Source organism: Dermacentor albipictus, chromosome 8 (genome assembly GCF_038994185.2).
Source record: "Dermacentor albipictus isolate Rhodes 1998 colony chromosome 8, USDA_Dalb.pri_finalv2, whole genome shotgun sequence".
Lineage (NCBI taxonomy): Eukaryota > Metazoa > Arthropoda > Arachnida > Ixodida > Ixodidae > Dermacentor > Dermacentor albipictus.
Genome location: NC_091828.1, coordinates 52,004,730 through 52,029,121, shown reverse-complemented (window position 1 = coordinate 52,029,121; position 24,392 = coordinate 52,004,730). Strand labels below are relative to the sequence as shown.

Below are 24,392 nucleotides of genomic sequence, written 5' to 3'. Positions count from 1 at the left end.
ATGATTCCAACACCTACGTATTGTCGTGTTTTAGAGCCATCAGTGTAAAATTTTGTTTCAACTTTAATATTTTTCTTGAATAGCTCGGAACTCTTGCATTATGTGTTCTTATAGAACGTCTTTCTTATAGAACGTTTTATAGAACAGAATGTTTTTCTTTATATGTGTTAGTGTTGAGTCACATAGCTGTGAAAAGTTGTACCATGGCGGGCAATCTTGGTGGCCTTTCAGCAACCTGCAGGACCTGATGAGGAACATCATAAGTCTGACAGTATTCTGCGTGTTGTAAGACAAGTGGCCAAAGCGTGTTGGGTTGGTTTCTGTATTGTACCCGTAATTTTCACTGTGTTACAATGCTGTAGCATATATGTTGTCATCATCATCATCAGCCTGGTTACTCCCACTGCAGGGCAAAGGCCTCTCCCATATTTCTCCAACAACCCCGGTCATGTACTAATTGTGGCCATGCCGTCCCTGCAAACTTCTTAATCTCATCCGCCCATCTAACTTTCTGCCGCCCCCTGCTACGCTTCCCTTCCCTTGGGACCCAGTCCGTAACCCTTAATGACCATCGGTTATCTTCCCTCCACATTACATGTCCTGCCCATGCCCATTTCTTTTTCTTGATTTCAACTAAGATGTCATTAACTCGCGTTTGTTCCCTGACCCAATCTGCTCTTTTCTTATCCCTTAAAGTTACCCCTATCATTCTTCTTTCCATAGCTCGTTGCGTCGTCCTCAATTTGAGTAGAACTCTTTTCGTAAGCCTCCAGGTTTCTGCCCCGTAGGTGAGTACTGGTAAGACACAGCTATTATATACTTTTCTCTTGAGGGATAATGGCAACCTGCTGTTCATGATCTGAGAATGCCTGCCAAACGCACCCCAGCCCATTCTTATTCTCCTGATTATTTCCGTCTCATGGTCCGGATCCGCGGTCACTACCTGCCCCAAGTAGGTGTATTCCCTTACGACTTCCAGTGCCTCACTGCCTATTGTAAATTGCTGTTCTCTTCCGAGAGTGTTAAACACACAAACACACACACACACACACACACACAAAAAAAGCTTACCAGCAAGTATGCAACCTGTATGGTGAGCAACGTGGCAACAAAGAGCGTCCAGCGGAAAGTTAGAGAGACGAGATAATCTCATGGGTGGCGGCAATAGAAAGGAAACCTGCTATGAGTAACTACTAAAGATAAAAAAACAAATTAGGAAAGAAACAATTTATGATAACTCAAAGGGAAGCTCGTTACTTTTCAAAGTGAGCTCAGGATGCCTTAGAATACGTACTTATAAAGCGAGATATAAGAAGGAAGAAGAAGCATGTGCTTGCTGTGGCAAAGCTAAGGAAACGATGGAGCATGTTTTATGTGAATATGAAGATATCTGCCCAGCAGTCGATTTAGGCACCGCTGGCCTCCTTCAAGCTATTGGTTTGAGAGAGAGCTGGGGCAAAGAAAACATGTCTGCAATAGAGATTAGTAAGAGGCGATTGGAAGATTGGTGGAAGTAGGGAAACTACAAACAACGGACGCATAAGGAAACAAAGATCACAATAGTGGTTCAGAAAGTTTGGTTATGGAAATTCATGAAGGCGTTTTTCTCATTCGTTTTTCTTTTTTTAACATAGGTAGAGGCCATATATGAGCTTAGTGGCACAACCCACCATCAAGTTCCAAAGAGGACGCTCATCTTTCCATCCATTCTCGTTCACTATGGCCGCCCTGTTCACCTTTTCTTTGGCTGCTTAAGGTCTTTTTTCGACCGCCTTCTATGCATCGCGCTCATAGTTAGCTAATTTTTGAGCTCTTTGACCTGTTTTACAAGCTCATACTGGAAATCCTCGATTTTCTTGAGCTTAGCATCGACATCACAATGTCTGGCAATTGACTTGACTTTCGCCCTGTTCTCACCTGGTGCCTCCTCTACCTTGAAGGAGCCCCCACACACTGCACGCTTTGCCTTCTCACTCGTCATGCGTTGCACTTGGCTTTTTCTAACGGAAACTCCGATGCTTTCTGAGCATGTGCCTTTAAACAAAAGTCGAAACGAACAGTATATAAATTTTTAAAATACCGCACAGTAATTATCGCCAATGTTTTAGAAGCAATAAATGGAACCTTGTACTGCATGACCTGTACGCATGGTTCTGTCACCTTTCTTCTGTTCACAACACGCTGCTACGTGCGAGGAAATCGAGGAGTCGGTCGATTATGACAATGCTCCTTCTATTTGATGTTCTTCAGTTAGCTGTGGATAAGGAAGTCATTGGCATTGTTCAGGTTTTCTTGGTGACTCCTTTAAGCACATTGTCCTAACGGAGTTCTTCAGCTGCCAGCAGTCGAATCAGTGCAAGTTGTACCTGCTCACTGTCACTTTCTGAGACTGCAGCACACTAACACGCTCGCTGCAGCAGTGACTACGGTTGCTATTTGAATCCCACCAGGCTGGAAGGGAATCCCAGGAATCACCTGACAATGTCCAAGCAGCTGCAGAGTTGACAGAGGGGTTTGTTTCTTTTTCTTTTTCGATGAGTTCATCAAAGCAGTACGTCCATGTCGTTCTTGTTCTTGACTTGAGGAAGGCGTTTGCTGATACACAAGCATGACGATCTGCTGTACATCGTGACTGTGTCGCAGCACTTTCGATCGAACTTAAGTCATCTAATGTTCAGTCATTGGGTGCCTTTGGCGGTAGTGGACTCTGTGGTGTAGTTCACGAAAAATATCTCTGCTGGTCGATGAAGGTGAGCCTTTTGGCTCACGCGGGTCTGTTCGAAACTGGGGTGGCTGCTAGCAGCGGTCTTTTTCAGTGGTAACGTAATCATTCGTGCGACGGTGTTTGTAGCAGCTTGTGTCCTTTTTGTGGTTGTGAATGGTCTTAGGCGGCCTTGACTCTGTCGTCGATATGCTGCACTCATGCTTGTGGTTCCGAACACTGCTTAGCCAGTGTTGTTCGCTCTCCTCCCTGCGGTGGTGGTGGTGGGAGGATCAAGGGTGGTAGCATGATGGCCACTGGACAGGCTCCGAATCTGCCACACCCTTCGCACAATGTAGGGCAAGTGGGCAGGTGTGTATGAATCATGGGCTAACTTGGGTTGTAGCATTCGGCTGGTCACTGACATCTGTTCCCCGGACGTTGCATGGTGTGGGAATTGAGGTGCCTTCCTGTACCTTGTCCCCCAACTCCTGCGCTGTGTTTAGCTTGATCACCGGGAACTGCCACCATAATGGCAACATGGCTGACACAACTAGCGTGCTGAAGCTAATTTCTTGCACAAACTGTGCTTATCCCTCCCAGGGTCGAATCACCACGTGAGCTAGTGTCACCAAGATGCGCCCCAATGGCCCTCCCCAGTGGCGGGCCCCGGGCACCTCTCCACCTGAGCTCTCTTTCGCTGAGCACTTCATTGCCGCGGCGGATGCTCACAGGCCTGCACCTAGGTGGTTACAAAGACTTTTCCTCCCGCAATTCTTTCGTTTTCGCACTTGGTAGGCCGCTTCGCAGTTAGCCCTAGCGCAGCGGGCACGCATAGTCGATTGGTTTTGCGGTGAGCCTTTTCCCATAAGTGCCGTGACTGTCACACTGTGCTGTGTCTTGGTTGAATAAACCTATCCTTGTTGGCAATCTGATTCTGGAGCCTTCTCTGCGCCATGTCAGACTCGATGAACCTTGCCCAAGTGCTTTTTTTGCGTTGCGGAGTGAAAGAGTGCTGTGCCCTTCCCTGATCATCGCTCGCAGGGTGAGCCTTGTGCAAACCCACTTCCATATAACTGCCACTCAACTTGGTTTCAGCATGTCATCACTGCAGACCCCTTTTCCGCTCTTGTTCCTGCTTGATCCCCTGGCCACGGACTTAATTTCCTTCAACGCAGATGACACCTACAGCATGAGGTACGTACCCTCTGCTTTTGGCCACCCTGAACAATCCCTTCTTTGGAAAGCCCTTTCGTCACGTCAAGCGCCTAGAGGTGTACCCTAGTCCTAGCTGTGCCAGTTTTGGGTTTGCTCAACTCTTTGAGATGCGCGTGAAACAGGTGCCTACAAGCACCCCCAATGTTCTGTTCCCGCTCGCTGGCTGCTTTTCGTCGCGAGAGGAGTTGAGTACCCCAGGTGCGACTACGGAGCCACCCTGCTTGGGTGTCCACACCAACTCACTCACTGCCCTGTCATTTTCTTCAGCGCCTTTCTCTGACGAATTCGCCATAGGCCAGACAGAGTCATGTGTCACTATGCGTGACGTTACAGCAGTGCAATGTACGTAGGCGCACTTGTGAGAAACATGTCAACTCTGCAGCTGGGAGCACAAAGCTCGCAAGAAGAAGAGCAAACGGCATTTGGTTTGAAATTTCAGCCCTTTCCATGGCACATAGCAATGTAATACTTAGCAGACACGATCGCTAGCACCCATTGTATACACGGTGCTTGTCGGCACAAAATGGCCACATCTGGTGAGGGGCCCCTTAACATTTTGGACCCAGCAATCACTAAGTTGAAAATCCTCAATGTTCATATGAAGCGCTACGGCTTCTGCCTTTTGATTTAAAACATCACCGGACATCAGCACTTGCATGGCGATCATGGCTTTCAGTCACATTAGAATACCTTCAAGTTTTGGGTGGGCACTGTGGCTGACATTCTTCTGTCGAGATCGGGAAGATTTCTCAGCGGCTTCCAAAATCTTTACCTTGTTGTTTATGTAGACTGATATTGCCTGCTTCAAGAGTTGATTGCAACAAGCCCCTTTGCACTTTCCTGATAATGGTGGCCTTCTTTTCCATCGTCACTATTCTATGATTTCCTCACTTCAAAGCCTTTGTCGGAAGACGGCAGATGATGAAGCCAGTGTCGGCACCATTGTTAACAACTGGCGATGAATCCACGGAAGACAATCGGTTGTTGAAGTGGCTAAGCCTAGCATCACAGTATGCAGCTGAAGAAAACTACAATGCACATGAGTGGTGATAAAAAGAGTACCACTGGCCATATGCGACTTAAGAGTGCCGACAGCAATGAGAACACAAAGGCACGTGGGAGAGTGCATCAAGCGGTGCCTATTGAGGCTGCACCTGAAATGGTAGCTCTGAATTGGCATGCAAGATGTGTGCAATGCTGCTTTGAGGCTGCAGAAAAACAAAATGACAGTGATGTTGTTTGCATTTTCGGTAGTGTCAAACTTGCGATTGTGAGAAAAATTCAGACAAATTAAAAGAGAACAGTTCGAAACATTCAAAATTTTCGTTATTATTGTACATAACTATATGAAGCAAATTGGCAATAATATTGTAGAGTTAAAATATTCCGGCCGGCCCAGAAAATAGGGTGTCCAAAAAAATCAGTCGGCGATTGTATCATTATTATGCTGTGAAAAAAAAAAAACATATTCGAATTCGACTTTCTCTTTGACCATTCTGCTAATCTTACGCTGCAACTGCACGCACCTGAATTACCAAGGACAGGTTGGGTTTTGGTCAGTTGTCGCAAAATAACTAGCACGATCTGCCTGTGTCTGTCATGTAGTATAGTGTGAAACAAAATAAATTTTTCTTGTTTGCAGTTATCAAAGTGGAGAAAGGATCATAGTTTTTGTCATTATTGTGGCAAACATGCCAAATTTGCAAACTTTTTCCAAACACGAGTTGTGCAAAAATAACATGTCAGGGCTTTATAAATGCATTTGAAAACAATGTGATAACATGGGTGGAAGCGCAAAGCAAGATTGTGGCAGTGTACCGTATGGTTCACATGAATAGCAAATAGAGAGCAACTGTCGATTTTCACTGGAAGTTTTGTTGTGCAACGGCTACCTTGTTGACAGTGAAATTGAAGACACTGTGATGGAATTCTCTAGTGAGCACCATGGACGAGGTCTCCTGATGACAGCAGATTCAATTCATTGCAAAGGCATTTGAATTGCTCATTAGTGCCTCATTTATCAAAGGCAAAACGCTTCACTTTTCGCATCAACAAAGGTGGATAGCATATTGTAACAAGAGTGATGAGGAAGAATAAGTATCAGCTGGGACAAACTGTTAGTACAAAAGAGGTCCCGTTGGCCACTGCAGTCTGTAAATATGGTAAAAAAAAAAACCGAAGCTGCTATCGACAGGAGAGGACCAAATCCAGCATTCACCTCAAGACGCATACAGGTCGTCTGAAACGATTGCTGGCGTCACCTCAGGAGCCCAGTGCATGCTGCTCATTGCCCGAGGGCAGTGTTGCGCATGCGTAGTCCCGCTTAGTCATCGCCGATGATGTGCTCTGGGATGTCGTCACCAAAACCTGTCCCAGGACAAGAATCCTTACAGTTCCTGTGCCATATACAGCTCGCTCAATGAATGAGCATATTGATAAAACAAGGTATGTTTTATAGGTGACTGCATTATGTTTGAATTTTATTCACATCAAATCCAGAGGTCAACTTACATTCTCCATTTATCTATATTCATGTTCTTACTCATACACGTATCTATACATAACTAAAAGACTCACTGGGTGCAACATTATCGTGAACCAATGTAAGGGCCACAACACCAGGACAAGAGGGCTCTGGATTAAGCTCTGCCATCTAAGGTAGTTCAATGTGCTCAGTAGGGCAGTATTCTTGCCTTTTGCCTCAATCACTATGCAGGCAACAATACAATACCTGCTAATTTATTCTCAGCGACAGAACATCACAAACACTTGAGCAAGTCGTGCCAAGCTAGGCAGACTTGGTCATTTACCACACTCGTATAAGCAGGCAAATGTAAAGAAAGTGCCAGTCATTGCCCACCTGAGGTGGAGCTTAACTGCTCCACAGCCTCCATAGTCTGCACACTCCTAGACTCGCTCCCTGGTTTGAACGAGCACCCAACAGACTTGTCAGCAAGAGACAAGCTGCACTGCATGCCAACCTCGACCTGACCACCGATCTTTGAAGGGGCATGGCATGCCATTTTGGCAGTGATGCTTTCAGCTACGCTCATCGCATTTGTGAGGCCTGCAGAAAATAAGTGAGGCAATTGCAGTCATGTTACAGCATCAAGAACAAGAGGTAAATACAACAGAATATATACAGGAGCACTTCACAATGCATACCCGAGGAACACAAAATCGCCGTTCCGGTTCAGTATTCCTAAAGGGCTACAAAGGACGATCCACATTGGATACTCGAAAGCAGGGCAACCTCCTTTTGTGAAAGGCTTATGACAGCGGAAAATACTTGAGACAATTTTTCATCTCATGCATTTTAAAGCTATTGGTGTGGTCCAACTAATCAGAAGTTATTGCACCATCCTAAGCTCATTGCAATCAGCCTATTTAATGTCAACTGTAGGATCTCCTGTCACCCCATGTCATGTGCCAGATGATACCAACACGTGACCTCGTTTATGATTTACGGGTGAGCGCTTTTACCGCCTACAAAGTGTTATCGCTCAGTGCAGGGCGCGTCTACATGTATCGGAAGTTTTCAAAATGTTATCGATGCTTTAATCTGCTGTCTGCTGTCGCCGAACCTTGCATAAGCTGAGTGCATGCATGCACGACACAAATGGTGTAGGACTTCGTGGAAGGCACGCGGGTCCCAGCGGCTACTCTGGAACATTCGACGACTGATCGATAAAAGCCGACGTGCTTCACCTGCTGTTCAGATTTTCACCGATTGCGGACTGCGTTTGCCGCTGTCGCTGTTCTCTGACTATAACGTGTTTTTTGAGGGCACAAGTTGACCCAATAAAACGCTAGTTTCCTCATTTTTAGTATTGCTGCTTTCCTCACCGTCACTAGTACGTGACAATACCATCCCGTGCTTGCAAATTTTCTATTTCCTCACACTACCTGTCTGCTGCCCAGGTTTGCATGTCAGTTCGATTGATAACAATTCGGTAACCCTGGTAGGCCGTCGGTTACCCTCCCTACACATTACGTTGCTGGTCCAAAGTTCATTTTCAATGCAACAGCATTCATTAAGAACATTACCCCTTTAGCGGTAGGTGTGTAGGTACGTATATATGACGGCACATAACCTCTTTCCTGCCAACTTGGGTTTGTGTGCAGTCTATGATCAAATGGGTAGAGCATTTGGTCGCTGTGCTGTCCCTGGGAACTGGGTTCAAAACTAACTGCCGGCCCAACTTCGGTCGCTGAGCATGTAACAATGGGCATGTGCTGCTATTAAACAAACTTCTTTGATGCCAAGTTGGGTCACTATGTATGTGGTACTCGGTATGTGCCACTGTTCAATGAGCAGCCTCTCCCAGTGATCTCCAATTACCCCCGTCTTCTCATATAATTCTAACCTGACTGTGTCCAGGTTGGCTGGCCTGCTCCCTCCCAACTAATTTCGTTTTTCTCTCTTCAAATTGAGAACAATCCTAGACCTCTCTAACCTATGATCACTACTACTTACCCGACCTCACACTTCTACAACTTGCACTATCCTAGGGTCGGCACAAAGTATGAAATCTATTTCATTTCTTGTGTCCCCATTACGACTTTTCCAGGCCCACTTCCCTTTATTCCGTTTCCAGAAGAAGGTATTCATAACTCAGAGGAAATTTATTTTCATGAAGTCTGTCACATCTCTCATCTTCTAATTCTAGAGTTTATGACATAGTTGCCAGTTACCTGTTCCCCGACCCGATTCCCCCCCACTTTCGCATTAAAGGGCCCCTCGAGGTCTGGCCATTTTGAGCTGACAAGCACAGCGCATACAATGCGGACTCATAATCAAGGATGCTAAAATTACATCAGTACACACCGCGGAAACAGATAAAATTTCGCACTTAACACCGTTCACTCTTTTCCTGCGCTCCAAGATGAGGGGATGACTTATATCAACAAAAGCGCCTACGTACATGTGTATGCTGTGATGTTGCTCATAGTGACATGTGACCCTTCAAGAATTATTCAAGGCAACAGTTGTTATTTGTGTAATCTGTTGTCTCAAGAGACGAATTAAAGTTTAGAGAAATAATATAACATGCAGACCGAATGTCTGCTGTTTGTTTTACTTTGCACCACAGCAAGAGAGATGTACAGTCGAACTTTTTTTATAACTATACCGGTTTCAACAATATATTGGTTATAACAACGAAAAGCAGCTGCACCATAAACTTTTGTAAGTTTTCTATGGGGAAATAACCTGCTTACTTCAATGTCCTCATGATGCATTATCATTTATAACGATCAAGTATGGCTCCTGGGTGTCCATAACAAAAGGTAATGTAATGCGAAATGCTTCAAAAGAAAGAAGGAAAGATGAAATGCAAGCCGCCCAGTGCTTCTCTCCATGAGAGATGCACACCAGCGTCATGCACATTCCTTCCGTCACATTTCCACCCCTCCGAACACGAATGAACTGTGCCCATAGATCTGCGCTGCGCCACCCTCCGAAACACGACTGGACCGCACCAACTGCGCTGACAATGCTGCCGGCGCTGCTGCCAACCTGACAATGCTGCCACTGACAATGCTGCCGACCCTCACAGTTGGCCCTTTATTCTCTGGCCCTCATTCTGCGCAATTCTGCTAACGGATTAAGTCGCTCATGTTTGTCTTTGTTCGTTGCATCGAAGTCATTCCTGGCCACACTGTTTCTCAGCCTAGTTTGACATGCCACCGAAACAGAAGATGGCTGATCAGCCCACTGATCATCCGCAATGCACGACATTGCCGGTGAAAAGAAAGCGTACTGCTATAAATCTGGAAACAAAGTGCATCTAACCGATGAGGCAATCATCGCAAACATGCTTGCATCAGATACCGACGGCAGCGATGGCGGAGTAGGGCAGGCTGCGTCAACATTGTCCTCGCGGGAGGTCCTGCATATGATTCAGTCCCTCATGAGCTTGTTTTTACGAGGGATATTCCGCTTCCCTACGTGGGGCACCTAAATGCCTTGGAGAAGGGTGTCGGCAAACTTCACATAAAGCGAGGAAGGCTGACGGACATGCGGTTGTTTCAAGCAAGACAGTGGGGAGGTACGTGGCAAGGTGCTTGTGGCGATCTGGCTCCAGCATTTCTTCTGGATTTGTCACGCTGAGATGTTGCCATAGCAGCCTTCCCGCATATTTTAAAAGGCGCCTCTTGGGGCCACCGAAAGGATGCCTCGGTGGAGCTCGTATGTCACTTGCCGCTCTTGACTCTTCTTTGCAGTTGTTATACTAGTGCTGTTCTTGAACGCCAACAGTCACGGCTTCTTAACAACATGCGATCGAAGCGCGCAGGAAGCAGAGTTAAACAGTTGATCGAGTCAACACAATCAGAAGGCAGATGGAGGAAGGTGGTGGGGAGGCGAACTGACCTTCGCGCCATTATATTTTTCTCAGAAACGCTACGCCATTCCCCATTTTTTTCGTGGAACCCGGTTATAACAATAAATTTTTTGTGGCACATTAATCAATTTGTTATAAGTAGGTTCGACTGTATTTATATTTTGTCTGCTTATTCTCACATCGTTCAGTTGCAAGTAAACACAATGAAACTATATAATTTTCTAGCCTGTTTCAGCATGTGGTCATGCTCTGTGATCCACTTGTGTCAGCCTCGGTATCTGTGTAGCACTGACCAATGCCTCCTCTAAACAAAATTAAGCCTTGGACGTCGCTTGTTTTGCCATTAGAGGTTTGCCAACACAATATGCGAGCAGATGGCCCCGTAGTCGTGCTCGCAACTGTACTGCTGGAGCCGGAGTGATGCTGTTGGCAATATTATGTCGGTGCAGCGGTGCATCTGGCTACACGATGTGCAGGCAGTTGCTTGTATGCTTGTAACATGCACTGGAGGCGCGACGTAGAGCACACGCCTGCTTCGTCACAAAATTTTTCTTTGAAGCTATTAGAAATATTCTAATGTGAATGATATGACGTGCTACTTTAATTTTTGTGTGTATTAGGACAAAACAGAACATTTATGGTTTCCATTGATGCAACTCGTTTCTAGCATTTTTATAAGCATTCGGCCATCTTTCGACAATGTCGTGCAAAGAGTTTTGAAGTTTTGAGCATTACATTAATTTGGCAGTTTTTCAAAAAGTTAACATTTTGTCAGGATTAGTTAGTGTTAAAAAAAATGAATGGTGAAGAAAGGTATGCTCAAAATTCCTGCAGATTTCTTTTTTTTTTCTATCACCTTTAGCATTGCTGAGCCGGTCTGAAGTAGTGGTTGCTGCAACCACGGTGACCGCAGTTCAGGGCTGGCAGGCTCCTTAAGTTGACCATTGCCGAGAAGACTGTGAGGCACACCTTAGGAAGTGTATTTTTTGAATCTTACACAATAAATACCTTTCTTTTTTGATTGAACATGAATGGGACACGAAGTCAACAGGCAGCTTCGACGCGTCGAACACGCTCTCAGTACTGTTACATTATTTGCTGTTAAGGCACTGCTATGAATTAACACAAAAAACTGGAAAAAGAACCAAAAAAGACTTGATTCAAGAACGAAGAAATTTTGTTATGTAAATGGAACACACTGAAGTATGTACTGGCGAAGAGAAAGAAAAGGGCGTGTTAACAGCTAGGTGAGGTAGCAGTTGCTTGAAGACAATGCATATTCAGGCTCCCACCAAAATCCCTCTCTCCCCGCCATGCCTAGAGCTGACGACATTCATGTTGCCAACAGGGCATTTTGCGCTTCACAAGACTCCCATTCGATCGGCATAACATCAACACCAAAATACTGCGGAAAGTGCAAGTCCGAAATCTTGATCAGACTAACAGGAGTCATCAAGCTCATGGATGACATTCTCGTCTTTAGCCACAATGAAGTCAGTCACGAGAGGAATGCTGACATGATGCTCAAGCAGCTGTCTCCTCAAGCATCCCTGCTCGTTACTCTTCGACAATGACGACCACGATTCATCAAAAGTCTCCACACCACTGTCCAATGACTACATCCCGCAGGCATCCAGCTCGGCGCTCTTTATCGACTCGTCCACTTCACCTTTGCTGCAGAACATGATCAAAGCACCTTGCTTCAGCTGTTTCCAAGTATTTCACTTCATCGATATGCCAACTGTGGAGGAAAGAGGAAAGTAGGGAAAGGAGGAGGCAAAGGTAGAGAAGAGGTATTTCAGCAGTCAGCAGGCTTTGTTTCCATTACTCACAAATTATGATTCAGGGATGCACGACAAGATCGCGACAATTATTTCCTTGCAGAAATTTTGACTATAACTTGAGAACTTTTCCTGGCAGGGTTTCCTTTCAAGCAGTTTGGCGGCAGCATTCCTGTCAGCCACTCCTTGAGCAATATTTTTAAAAAGCAGCCTCATAAACTTCCTGGAACTTAGAAGCAGCAGCAGATCTTTGCGGTGGTCAGTGTCGGTGTTTCCACAGCTCATCACTGGTACGCTCATGGGTTCTTGCACAATCCTCTGTGCGTAAAGTTCAAGGGCTTCGCGACGGGGCATCCAATGAGGAAGCACACATTCCACCAATCTCCAAAGACGTATGAGCGGACTCAGCAGTTCCCAAGATCGATAAAACAGGCCACCACAGTCTCGATGAGCGATGGGCCCGTGCTTAGGAGTGCTGCTTTTTGCTTGCCGTAGGAACGCTATACGGCCTGCACAGGGAATGTGCTCACTCACCGCACGCACAATGTATCTGCCAATCACGGCCACACTGGATATCTGAGGGGTGGAGACAAATGGTCGCGCTGAAAGGCAGTTTTTTAACCCATGCACTGCCATGTTCAGGACCTCATCAAAGGTGCTTGTTGCACGTGCAATTCCTGTTGAATGAGGAGATGCTGCGATGAGAACGTGGTCAAGCTCTTAACATTTCTTTTACATGAAGCTGCCACGATTCTGGTCTTGAGCATTTTTTCCAGGACACATGCTGCACTCGTTACGTCCAACATGTCATTGTACCCGGCAATGCGGCGCAGAAAGCCAAACATTGGCTCAATCGGGTCGCTGGACATTTTCCAAGTCAGGATGAACTGGAAACTTTTTTCGCTGTAAGTAGATGATGGATGCAGGCAACTTTTGATTTTGTTGGAAAAATCAGTGAGATAAATTTTCTTGCTTAAAGGGCCCCTCACCAGGTCTGGCCATTTTGAGCTGACAAGCGCAGAGCATACAGTACAAGAACCCAATCGTGTCTGCAAAGTATTTCATTGCCATGTGCCGCGGAAAGATCCAAAATTTCAAACGGGACACTGTTTTTCCTTCTCGCAGCCGCCGCGCTCCAAGCCGGAGGATGATATACTCCCGTCCCTGCACCTACGTAGTCGTGTCTGCAGTGTGACGTAGCTCGTGGTGACGCATGACTGAGAATTATTGAAGGCACCATCTGTTATTTGTGTGATCTGTTGCTTGAATTGACAAATTGAAGTTTAGAGAAATAATAAAACACACAAACGGCATGTTTGCGTGTATTTTGCTTTACTTCGCAACAAAGCAAGAGAGAGGCACTTGCGCTTCGTCTGCTTGTTGCCACGGACGTGCGGTCACGTGCGCAGGTATCGAAACTGTGCCATGTTCTACTGTGTTCTAGCGCGTGATCATTCCTTGCGATCCGCTTGTTCTGCCTCAGTATAAGCATAGCACTGATTTATGCAACTAGTACGGTTTCCCTGCACACAGCGCAGAAAATTCGTGCGCTTCACGAACGAGAGAACAGCTCGCGCCCGATGTTGTCACGGAAGTGCATAGCAGTGAAAAGAAAAGTGAGAAAAACGTATGCGTCACGCGATCCTCGAGGTCCGGTATGGGAGAATGCAGGGAAGGAATTTTGCTTGTGTAGGCTAGACAGGGCGAGTAGAGACACTGTCTTGCTTGGCAGTAAAGTCCGCCTGCAGAAATGATAAATTTGTGGCACTGAAATATTTCTATCTCTGGTATTAATGAGCCAATTTGAAAATTTCCTGCGGCAGAATGCTCCCTAGAGGATACGTAACAACTTCCAGCCTATAACAAAAATTTGCTACGAGGCCTGGTGAGGGTCCCTTTAGGGTGCCAACCGTAAGCTGCAGCGCAAGCTGGGCACGGAGAACAATTGCACCCCCGACAACCTATTCCAGCAGCGCATCAGACATTGCAGTTACAGCGGCATCATGTCACACTGTTCTCTTGAATAACGAGTGCTAAGGTGATGCTAAAGGTTCGGAGAAACTGTGAGCTCAAAAGGACGGACATGCAAGAGCAGACGTCTCAACACCAGCTGCCCTTTTCACTAGTTGGCACTGGTCTGCGTTCTTGAACCGAATTATGCTTCATTTTATTCTGTCCGCAAATGAAAATTGCCGACAAAAAAAAAGAAGAAAAGGAAAAAAAACACACCGAGTTCTGGTTCCTTCACACTGCGGCGCTTTGATGACTTGTGGCCATCCACTACTGCACGACAGCGCAAAGTGTTGAACTACTCGCGAATCTGCTGGCATTCTACTGCTGGCGAAACTACTGGCATTCACGCGTCCCTTCGTCCCGACTGTCAGTAGCAGAAAGGCCGAATGCCGCACTTGAAATTTATTAAGCATGACAAGCACCATACCGAAAACAAGGGTGTGGAGATGAAGTTTGACGTCACTCGGGGTACTCTCATCGTGAGCGTGCGATAGCAGCGCCATGATGTGGCCCTGCAGCTGCTCCAGCCGCCTAAGCCGTGGCCCATTTCAATCTGTTGACTGTACATACTGCTCTTGACTTTGATGCCAAGTTGGGTTCACTGTGCATGTGCCAGTATTGAATGAAACTGACACCACTACCAACACTACCCCTACCACTACCGTAACCAACAATTCTGCGCCAATCATAAAATTGCTAATGACATTAGGTCACCAATCATCTCGAAAGAATGGATGCACCACCAATTTGCTTCATCTTAACCCAATTAAGGCCTATTTTTTTGTCTCCAAGTGCGACCCCTCCGGGTTAAGTTCTTATTCATTGCAGGTTTAAAATCTTCAGACTGACCTATATTGCAAAAAAGTTACATTTTGTCAGAGGGACTATAAAGTGGCAATTAATATTTTCTGTAGATAAACATGCATTGTTTATTTATTAGTACACATACAGATGGATTTGCATATATACTTATAAGAATAAAATAGTAGATACACCGACATAGATTTGTTCCAATTCGGCACTCACCTACGCCTTGTTCAGGTGCTTCACAGCCGCACTTGGTAAGTGCTGCTCATTATTGAACCACGTTGACGCCAAATTGGGTTACAGGTGTGAGCCTTTTCATATTACTACTTAACCTAGAATCAACAATCGTGCACCAATCATCGGACTGCTAATGACATTAAAGTTGCCAATCATCTCAAAAGAATCGATGCACCACCAATTATCTTCCTCTTAAACCATCGAGAGTACTTTCCCCTCAAATGTGAACCCTCAGTGTTGAATATTTTTACTGTAGATTTAAAATCTTCAGACTAAGAAACTTTGCAGAAAAATTATCTCAACTTTTTCAGAGTGACAATAAAGTGACAAAACATATTTTCTGCAGGTAAACATGCACTGTTTATTCATGAAACAGATGGGCTTGCATTACCACTTATCAGATATTTTTTTTTAAATATAGAGAGCCTAGAAAGCAACATCGAGGCTAGAAACAGTGACGTGCTCCCAGGGCTCGGTTATGTTAGCAGCTTCCAACATGATGCCATTACTACCATGAGGGTTTTTCTCTAGTGCATAAAGCCCGCCTTTTTGAAACAGCAGTTAATGGTGAAAAAGGGTCCCTGCATGGCCACTGGATACAACCTTCATGATGACAGAACTCCCAGTTTTCAGAATCATCAATATTGTTACGGACCAGTAGTTACGATAAACAAGAGGCCAGCAGTGTGAAGATGACGACAATAATTAGAGACTTACTACTATGGGCTGTTGTCTTTTGGCAAAGTGCAGCGTATTCATTTTGTAAATAAACTTGTATGTAGCTTGTTGTCTGTGACTTCCCATGTAACATATTTGGTGGAGGTACCCATGCCCTGTCCCCGTCACGGAGCTTCGCAGTGGATGGTACATCGAGCCTTCCGTCATGGCTCCCAAAGATGACAGCTCGACTCAACCGGCTCCGACACATGCTGCTACTCCGAGTCACATCGCACTCTCCACTCCACACGATCCTGATGTATTCTTGGAGAACAATGGGGAAGACGTCAATGACTGGATCAGCCTGTACCGTGTCAGCACCAATAACCAGTGTGACTTGTCATGCTTGCCAACGTAGTATTTTACCTCGGTGGGTTGCACAGCTCAAGTATGGCTTAGGACACACGCATATGAGCTCCCCAGTTGAGATACACAAACAAAAGCTGCAGAACTTGTTCGGCAACCCTTACGATCACCAACTTGCTGCTGTTGTGCCCGACGATCGGTCAGAACAAAGGATGATTCACCTGCAGACACGCGGCAATCACAGGTGCTGATCCCACCTCATTGTTCACTCAAGGAAGCTCAATCAGCATCACATGAGTCTTACGGACAGGTAGTCATGTTCCAGATCTTTGGCTTTCGAGCACCCAGAAATGACAGCCTTCTTCATGATAACAATGGCACCCTCTCCTGACCATCACGCAGAGGTCACTGATTGACGAGAGGGTCATTGTCGAGAACTACCGGGAAAGGCTTCAATGGCCAGTTCAGTTTGTCATGTGGAAGCCGCCTCGTATTGTGCAACATTGGGCGAAGGAGGTGGTGAATGGTAAGGCGTTTGTAATTATCCTGTGAAATCCCTTGACGAGGGAAAGAGGGAAATAAACGGCATAAAAAGTGGATCGGGATGCATGTGAGACGGAAGAAGCTCGGACATGCAAAGACTCTAGCAAGCAGTTTGCTCTGAAAGTTAAGAGCTGTGTGTATAGAACTCAACCATGTACTTCTGAATATAAAACCTTTTCTTGTTCTCGTAACTCTCGCTTGGAACCCTTCTTTCTCTCGGCACCTGGCATGGCACCATACATGGAACCGACTTTACAATACAGGCAGGCAGCTTATGAGATCGATCGGCATTGACTACATTGGTGTGGTGAGTGCTACATGTTTGCTTCTCTTTTCACCAGACTCATAGCGCAGGCAATCTACAATAGTGTTTGGTGGTGTTAGTTATTTTATTACTACACCAAGAATATAGTGTCTCGTGGGCTGATTGCTAGTGGGGAAGAAACACAGGGTGCACTAGTGAGCATGGAGAAGTTGTAAATCCAAGAATTCCTTGAAAGTCATGAGCAGATGAACATTTCGGTTGGCCCTGCGAAAGGCAAAAGGTAGCAATTAGAGCTTTTGCAGAATGAGAGGAGTTGGGAGGAGGCTGGTGAGGCAAGGAAAATTATTTTGTGAAAAAGAGAGCACGAAGAACAAGAAATTCTGCAGTTTCCTAATAGTGATAAGGATGGGCTAGCTATGGCCTGATGTTTGCTCTTCATGTCACCAAAACTCTCACTAGTACAAGTAAGCAGATGCTAGGAGAGTATGTTTGTGTTCTCTGGTAGGCACTGTTTTGGGAATTCACCTTCCTTAAATAGCATATTTCAGTTTTATGGAAGGGTGCATTTTGAAGGATAACAAATTCGCCAAAAGCGCAGGACCTCCTTGTCATTTGCAAAGAGTTGGGCATTCTCGCCAGCTCTGCAACAACACAAGAAGCAGTTCTCGACGTCATGAACGCAGAAGATGTGACAGTCCAGGAAGCTGAAGAGGCTTGGGAAACCATTGTTGAAAGAAAGCAAATGGCAGAGGAGTGCAAGAGGTGCAGAGCGTGAAGCAGGAGAGAGGCCAGAGAGGTGCGAATGTGAAGAAGAGGCGTGTGAGGCGTCAGCATGAAGAGGCAGAAAGACGCAAGCGTGAAGCAGAAAAGCGCAAGCATGAAGAGGCAAAATGATGCAAACATGAAGCAGAAACACACCATAGGTGTGTGCAGGAGGCAGCACAATGGCATGTTCTTGGAATGGAAGAGCTTGAGCAGAAAAGTCAGATACTTAGATGGCAAATAGCGTGATTCCAGCTCCACACTTTCATGGTAGAGAAGGATATAGTTATTTCCTCGCCGGTTTTGAAAGAGTGTCACATATTTCTGTTGTGGTCCGTCTTGGGTGTTTGCGCTGTAAGTTTAAGTTCAGAATTATGCACCAACTAGGCCCAAATGAAGTTTTACTGAGAAAGAGGGTGTCAGCCGGGACTTGTGGACCAAGAGATTACCAGCACTAATCTTGTTCAGTATCGCTGTTTCATGAACTGCTTGTCTGAGGACAAAGTGCGAGACTGCGATAGGGCTAAGGAGGATTCCTTTAGACCCTTCTGTCCAGCATTTCAAACCGACTGCGAAGGGCAATAAGAGAAAGCAGCAGAACTCGCCAGGCATTACCGCACGCTCCGAAGTTTCCGAAGTAAGTCGTGACAATAAGAAACAAGCGACAAAGCAGGATATGCCTCCCGGAAGCCAAAGGGTAACAAGTATTTCTGTAGGCATTTTAAACCGAAGACTTCAAACTCCCCCAGCACACATAAAGAGAAAGAGGGTGACACACCTAAAGTAGCACAAGAAACGAAGATGCCCCCGCTGATGGTGTACACACGTTGGAGGCGCGGAAGAAAGTTGTGTATTACAACTGCAGAAGAAAAGACCACATAGCCAGGAGCTGTGAGAAGCGGGTGGTATTTGTCATAGCTCAGGACTCCGACAAGAACATGCAGCCATACATGGGACAGCTTTCACTGAACAGCCAGGTGTGTATGGAGGCGGCAATATTGGCCAGCCTGCCCGAGCAAGTAACCTAGTGATAATCAAACAGGTCGGAGCAAACGCTGACGGAACGAGGAGAACCCTTCTCCAATATGGGATCTTTCAGGGCAAAAACATGCAAGGAAACTCAAAAACTGATAGGCGTATTCCCTATTGTGCAACAGTCAGAGGACCATGGAATGATTCCTGAGATAGTTGAGCGCAGTGATGAGTCAAACTTGCTGGTAGCCGGAAGCGAGGGGAAGGCAGTAGACAGTGGCGGTTTTTCCGCGCAGGAAACAGAGGGCCCATTAGGCGAAGTGTGCACGGAGGTGGCAAGTTCGGCCAGCCTGCCAGGAAAAGTTGCCTATGGCTGTTGGCGTACGTCAGAGCAGATGGTGAAGCAAAGGGATAGACCCAAGATGAGAAAGGCAGATAAGGCAAGGAGTATGGAAACAAACATGTGAAGCGACAAGGCAACAGACACAGATGCACGACAGTCAGGATCCAGCCGGAGAATGTGAAAAAGGCGAAGGACGATAAATCCCAAGCTTAGGCATTTGCGGAGATCAGTATGATGCACATTGCAAGAAGGAGAGCTTCATGAAGATTCAGGCGTAGTAACCGTCACCTAATCGCACTGCAGATGTCTTGTCGTAAGCAGAGGAACAAAGCGAAGCGTCCTGTAGGCTGCTACTAGAGTCACTACTAGGTCGCTCACGGGGGCAAAGAAAGGCAGCTGCCTAGCACCTAAGGGAACAGTGCGTGTGTGGGTCTGTAAATGTCATCTTCTCTCAGTACTTGGAGGCTGTTGTCCTAAAGTTGTAGCTACGAGGTGCGTCAGGCAAATGAGAGGCTTTTGCCTTCTTCCAAGACAGCGCTCTGCAAAAGCCACGAAATGCACGACCCTCTCGAGCTCGTCTGAAATATGAAATCAGACAGCCATGTTGCAAATTGTTTTGTTCTTTTGATTCGTGCTGTATTTAGCTTGGTTGCACGTCAATGCTTAAGAAGTGTAAGGAATAACACAAAATATTGTTAGGTTGTTAGCATTTTCGGCTCATGTTAGATCCCCAATCACAAACGGAAAGTTTATGTCACAACACATTTAGAATAGTAAAGCAAACAGGGTTAGTGTTGCATAAAGTTTGGAACATCCGCCAACAAGGCTCGAGAGTGGTGACGCTGGCTAACACTCCCAAGGTTAGTTCTCGTAGTAACACATAAATACACAAGAAAGTGGATGGGGAAACCATGCCGCAGTAGCTCAATCGGTTAGAGAATCGCATGCATAAAGCAAAGACGTGGGATCATTCCGCACCCGTGGCAAGTTGTTTTTTCATCCACTTTCATTGCCATTAATTTATAATTTCTTTATTTCAATTATTAGGTACAAGTAATTTACCCTATGTTTTCCTTGGTGTCTCTGTTTGTTGGCTTCTCATGATATAATTAATAAGAACCAGACCCGTCAGTTAACCCCCTTTCTTCTCATTCATACAGTTTGGAAGGTCACATCCAAGCTGCGCAAGTGGATCAGTTATGGTTTTACGGGAGTTCATAACGAGTCATAACATGCAAGAGTGTTTTTTGGAAGCACATTTTGCAGATTGCATTCATTAACCTTAATTTCTTCGACGATATTAAATTTTGAACGTTTTAGGAGCTTTTGTCAAAAAGAGGACATTGTTTGTTTGTGCTCATGGTATCATCATCAGCAGCAGCAGCAGCAGCAGCAGCAGCCTGGTTATGCCCACTCCAGGGCAAAGGCCTCTCCCATACTCCTCCAACAACCCCGGTCATGTACTAATTGTAGCCATGACGTGCCTGCAAACTTCTTAATCTCATCCGCCCACCTAACATTCTGCCGCCCCCTACTACGCTTCCCTTCCCTTGAAATCCAGTCCGTAACCCTTAATGACCATCGGTTATCTTCCCTCCTCATTACATGTACTGCCCATGCCCATTTCTTTTTCTTGATTTCAACTAAGTTGTCATTACCTCGCGTTTGTTTCCTCACCCAATCTGCTCTTTTCTTATCCCCTAACGTTACACCCATCATTCTTCTTTCCATAGTTCGTTGCGTCGTCCTCAATTTAAGTAGAACCCTTTTCGTAAGCCTCCAGGTTTCTGCCCCGTAGGTGAGTACTGGTAAGACACAGCTATTATACACTTTTCTCTTGAGGGATAATGGCAACCTGCTGTTCATGATCTGAGAATGCCTGCCAAACGCACCCCAGCCCATTCTTATTCTTCTGATTATTTCCGTCTCATGATCTGGATCCGCCGTCACTACCTGCCCTAAGTAGATGTATTCCCTTACGACTTCCAGTGCTTCGCTGCCTATTGTAAATTTCTGTTCTCTTCCGAGGCTGTTAAACATTACTTTAGTTTTCTGCAGATTAATTTTCAGACCAACTTTTCTGCTTTGCCTCTCCAGGTCAGTGAGCATGCATTGCAATTGGTCCCCTGAGTTACTAAGCAAGGCAATATCATCAGCGAATCGTAAGTTACTAAGGTATTCTCCATTAACTTTTATCCCCAATTCTTCCCAATCCAGGTCTCTGAATACCTCCTGTAAACACGCTGTGAATAGCATTGAAGAGATCATATCTCTCTGCCTGACGCCTTTCTTTATTGGGATTTTGTTGCTTTTTTATGGAGGACTATAGTGGCTGTGGAGCCGCTATAGATATCTTTCAGTATTTTTACATACGGCTCGTCTACACCCCGATTCCGTAATGCCTCCATGACTGCTGAGGTTTCGACAGAATCAAACGCTTTCTCGTAATCAATGAAAGCTATATATAAGGGTTGGCTATATTCCGCACATTTCTCTATAACCTGATTGATAGTGTGAATATGGTCTATTGTTGAGTAGCCTTTACGGAATCCTGCCTGGTCCTTTGCTTGACAGAAGTGTAAGGTGTTCCCGATTCTATTTGCGATTACCTTAGTAAATAGTTTGTAGGCAACTGACAGTAAGCTGATCGGTCTATAATTTTTCAAGTCTTTGGAGACCTCTTTCTTATGGATTAGGATTATGTTAGCATTCTTCCAAGATTCCCGTATGCTCAAGGTCATGAACATTGCGTATACAGGGTGGCCAGTTTCTCTAGAACCATCTGCCCACCATCCTTCAACAAATCTGTTGTTACCTGATCCTCCCCAGCTGTCTTCCCCCTTTGCATAGCTCCCATGGCTTTCTTTACTTCTGCTTTACTGCTCATGGTATGGCAGACTTTATTTAGTTTGATTACTTCCATGAAAAATCAGATAGTTAAACACTCGAGAAAGGAAAGCATCAGTGAAGATGAAAGGCCACAGTGTAATTTTGATTGTAACTTGCTTTCCATAGTTTGCAAGATTTGTTGGAAGTTTTTTTTATTATTGGTCAGAATTGGCGATTTATTCTAATCACGCTGCATTGTATTATGCTAAGGTATGTCACATTACTACTAACATTTCCATGTTACTACTAACATGCATTTGCTGCAAAATGTTGGAACACATTATCGCATCCCATATATATTCTCATCTTGAATGCAATAACTTTTTTTACTGGAAACAGCATGGTTTCCGAAAAGGATTTTCTTGCGAAACCCTACTAGAATTCACGTCAGACTTACACTTTGATATCAAGAGTAATAAACAAATTGACTGCATGTTTTTGGATTTCTCGAAAGCATTCGATCGTGTAGCCCATAGTCGCCTGATATCAAGGCTCTAAGCAAAATAACTCGACTCACTAACCCTATCATGGATTCGTAATTTTCTTACGAACAGTTCACTGTTGTTGCTAACTCTTCCTCTGGCCTTCCTGATGTCACCTCTGGTGTACCTCAAGGCAGTGTACTTGAGCCTCTTCTCTTATTATTTACATTAACGATTTACCTAACAATATAACATCTTCTGTACTATTATTTGCTGACTGCATTGTATGCCGTTCGATTAACTGTCCCTCTGACCACACGGCACTCCAAAATGATCTTGCACATATCAGTGATTGGTGTGCACGTTACGTGGCTCATGTCCCTAAACGTGTCGAAGTGCAAAGTAGTTTCCTTTTCTCGAAAAACTGTTAACTCTCACTTTTCTTATCATCTGGATTATAACATAGTTGACCACACCACAGAATATAAGTACTTAGGAGTGCTCCTTACACACAATCTTTCATCACCTCCATTTCAGCTAACGCCTCCAGATCATTAGGATTTCTGCACCGCAACTTAAGAAGTGCGCCTTTACCACTACGAAAACTAGCTTACGTTACTATTGTACGGCCACAAATTGAGTACGCTTCTTGTATATGGTCTCCTCATCAAAATTACCTTATCGAACTCCTGGAGAGCATCCAGAATAGGGCGAGCCATTTCGTTTCTAAAAATTATAGTAACCAGTCAAGTGTAACCCAAATAAAAATCGATCTTTCGTTGCAACCACTAACTACTCGCCGTGATATTTCCCTTCTGTTATTATTTCATAGATTTGTTCACACAGTTGGCCTAACATTATCAAACCTGAAAAAAGCATCCTTGACATCACAACGACTGAACAATCAGTTCAGCTACACCCGAATTTATGGCAACACACACCCTTTAAATTTTTCAGCTTTGCCCCGTGCGGTCCGTTTACAGAACGCACTACCAGATACCATTGCATGCCAATCTAAACACATTGCATTTCGCAATCTGCTAACCGATCAATATGCCGTTTCAACCGTCTAAACACGGAATCTTTTGCAATTTTCTTGCATTTTTTTTACAATGTTAAAGAATTTCAGTGCTCCCAATTTTTTCACTATACTTACTACTGTATAACATGCTAAAATGTTTACAATGTTATAATGCTATTATGTTGTTGTTTACCATTTATTGTGATTGCTCTACATATTGTATTTGATAATGTATTAATTTTCCATGTTCTGGGCGTACTCCTTTCCTTAAGCTGATGTTTATTTCTTTCCCGATTCCATACTAATATGTTACCATATTTCCCCCATTACACTATGCCTTCTCGAACGCCTGTAAGGTACATGTAAATAAATAAATAAATAAATATGGCCTCCTGCTCGGGTAGAGCGTAGCTTTACAGTAGCACAATTTAAAAGTGAACTAGAAGAAAGGCAGAATAAATCAGGCCTTCTGAGCCAATTTAGGAAAGTGATAAGACTTGTAGATAGTTTTCCATTTTGTTTATTTCGCAACTTGGCATTATGTCATGATCATGTAGCTATCTTGTGCTAAGTGCTACAGATATCAATTATTCAAAGCCCATTCTCACTTCGCCTTCCTGATTTGCGGAAGCTCTAATTCATGATTACTTAGCTTCATTACATAAACTCTGTGTCTATTTGCACGGAGACATAGTTGAAAGAGTGCTGGTGCTTGTCCAGATTAATGTAAACCTTGTGTTTCAGGGTTTCCCTTCAGATAGGGGGTTATCAAATTATTTCAATTTGTACAGTTTGGCGATGAGTGGCCTGCATGTGGCGCTTGCAGCATTGTGCAGGGCTGACAAAGGTCGCTCCTTGAAGCTTGTCATCTTGCATCTATACAGTCAAGTCAGAGCCCACCTATTAAGATGGCTTTGGCCAGAAGATCTTAGTTCTCGGAACCTGCGTGTGATGTTATTGGGGCCAGATCACTCCAGAAAAAGGGAGAAGCAGCACGCGAAAGCAAAAACACACATCAGACATGTATTGATGTACACAACACAGATAACGG

The 24,392-nt window shown here is 44.9% G+C and overlaps 1 protein-coding gene across 1 annotated transcript in view; it reads right to left on the bottom strand.

Annotated features, from left to right (window-relative positions):
• The window catches only part of LOC135896037 (zinc finger protein 271-like), a 254,612-nt gene that overhangs the window by 81,826 nt on the left and 148,394 nt on the right, over positions 1–24,392 (bottom strand). Inside the window, exon 3 of the mRNA XM_070524623.1 lies at positions 6,780–6,986. Coding sequence (XP_070380724.1) covers positions 6,780–6,972 — 193 coding nt within the window. The 5' untranslated portion in view covers positions 6,973–6,986. The remainder of the gene's footprint in view (positions 1–6,779; positions 6,987–24,392) is intronic.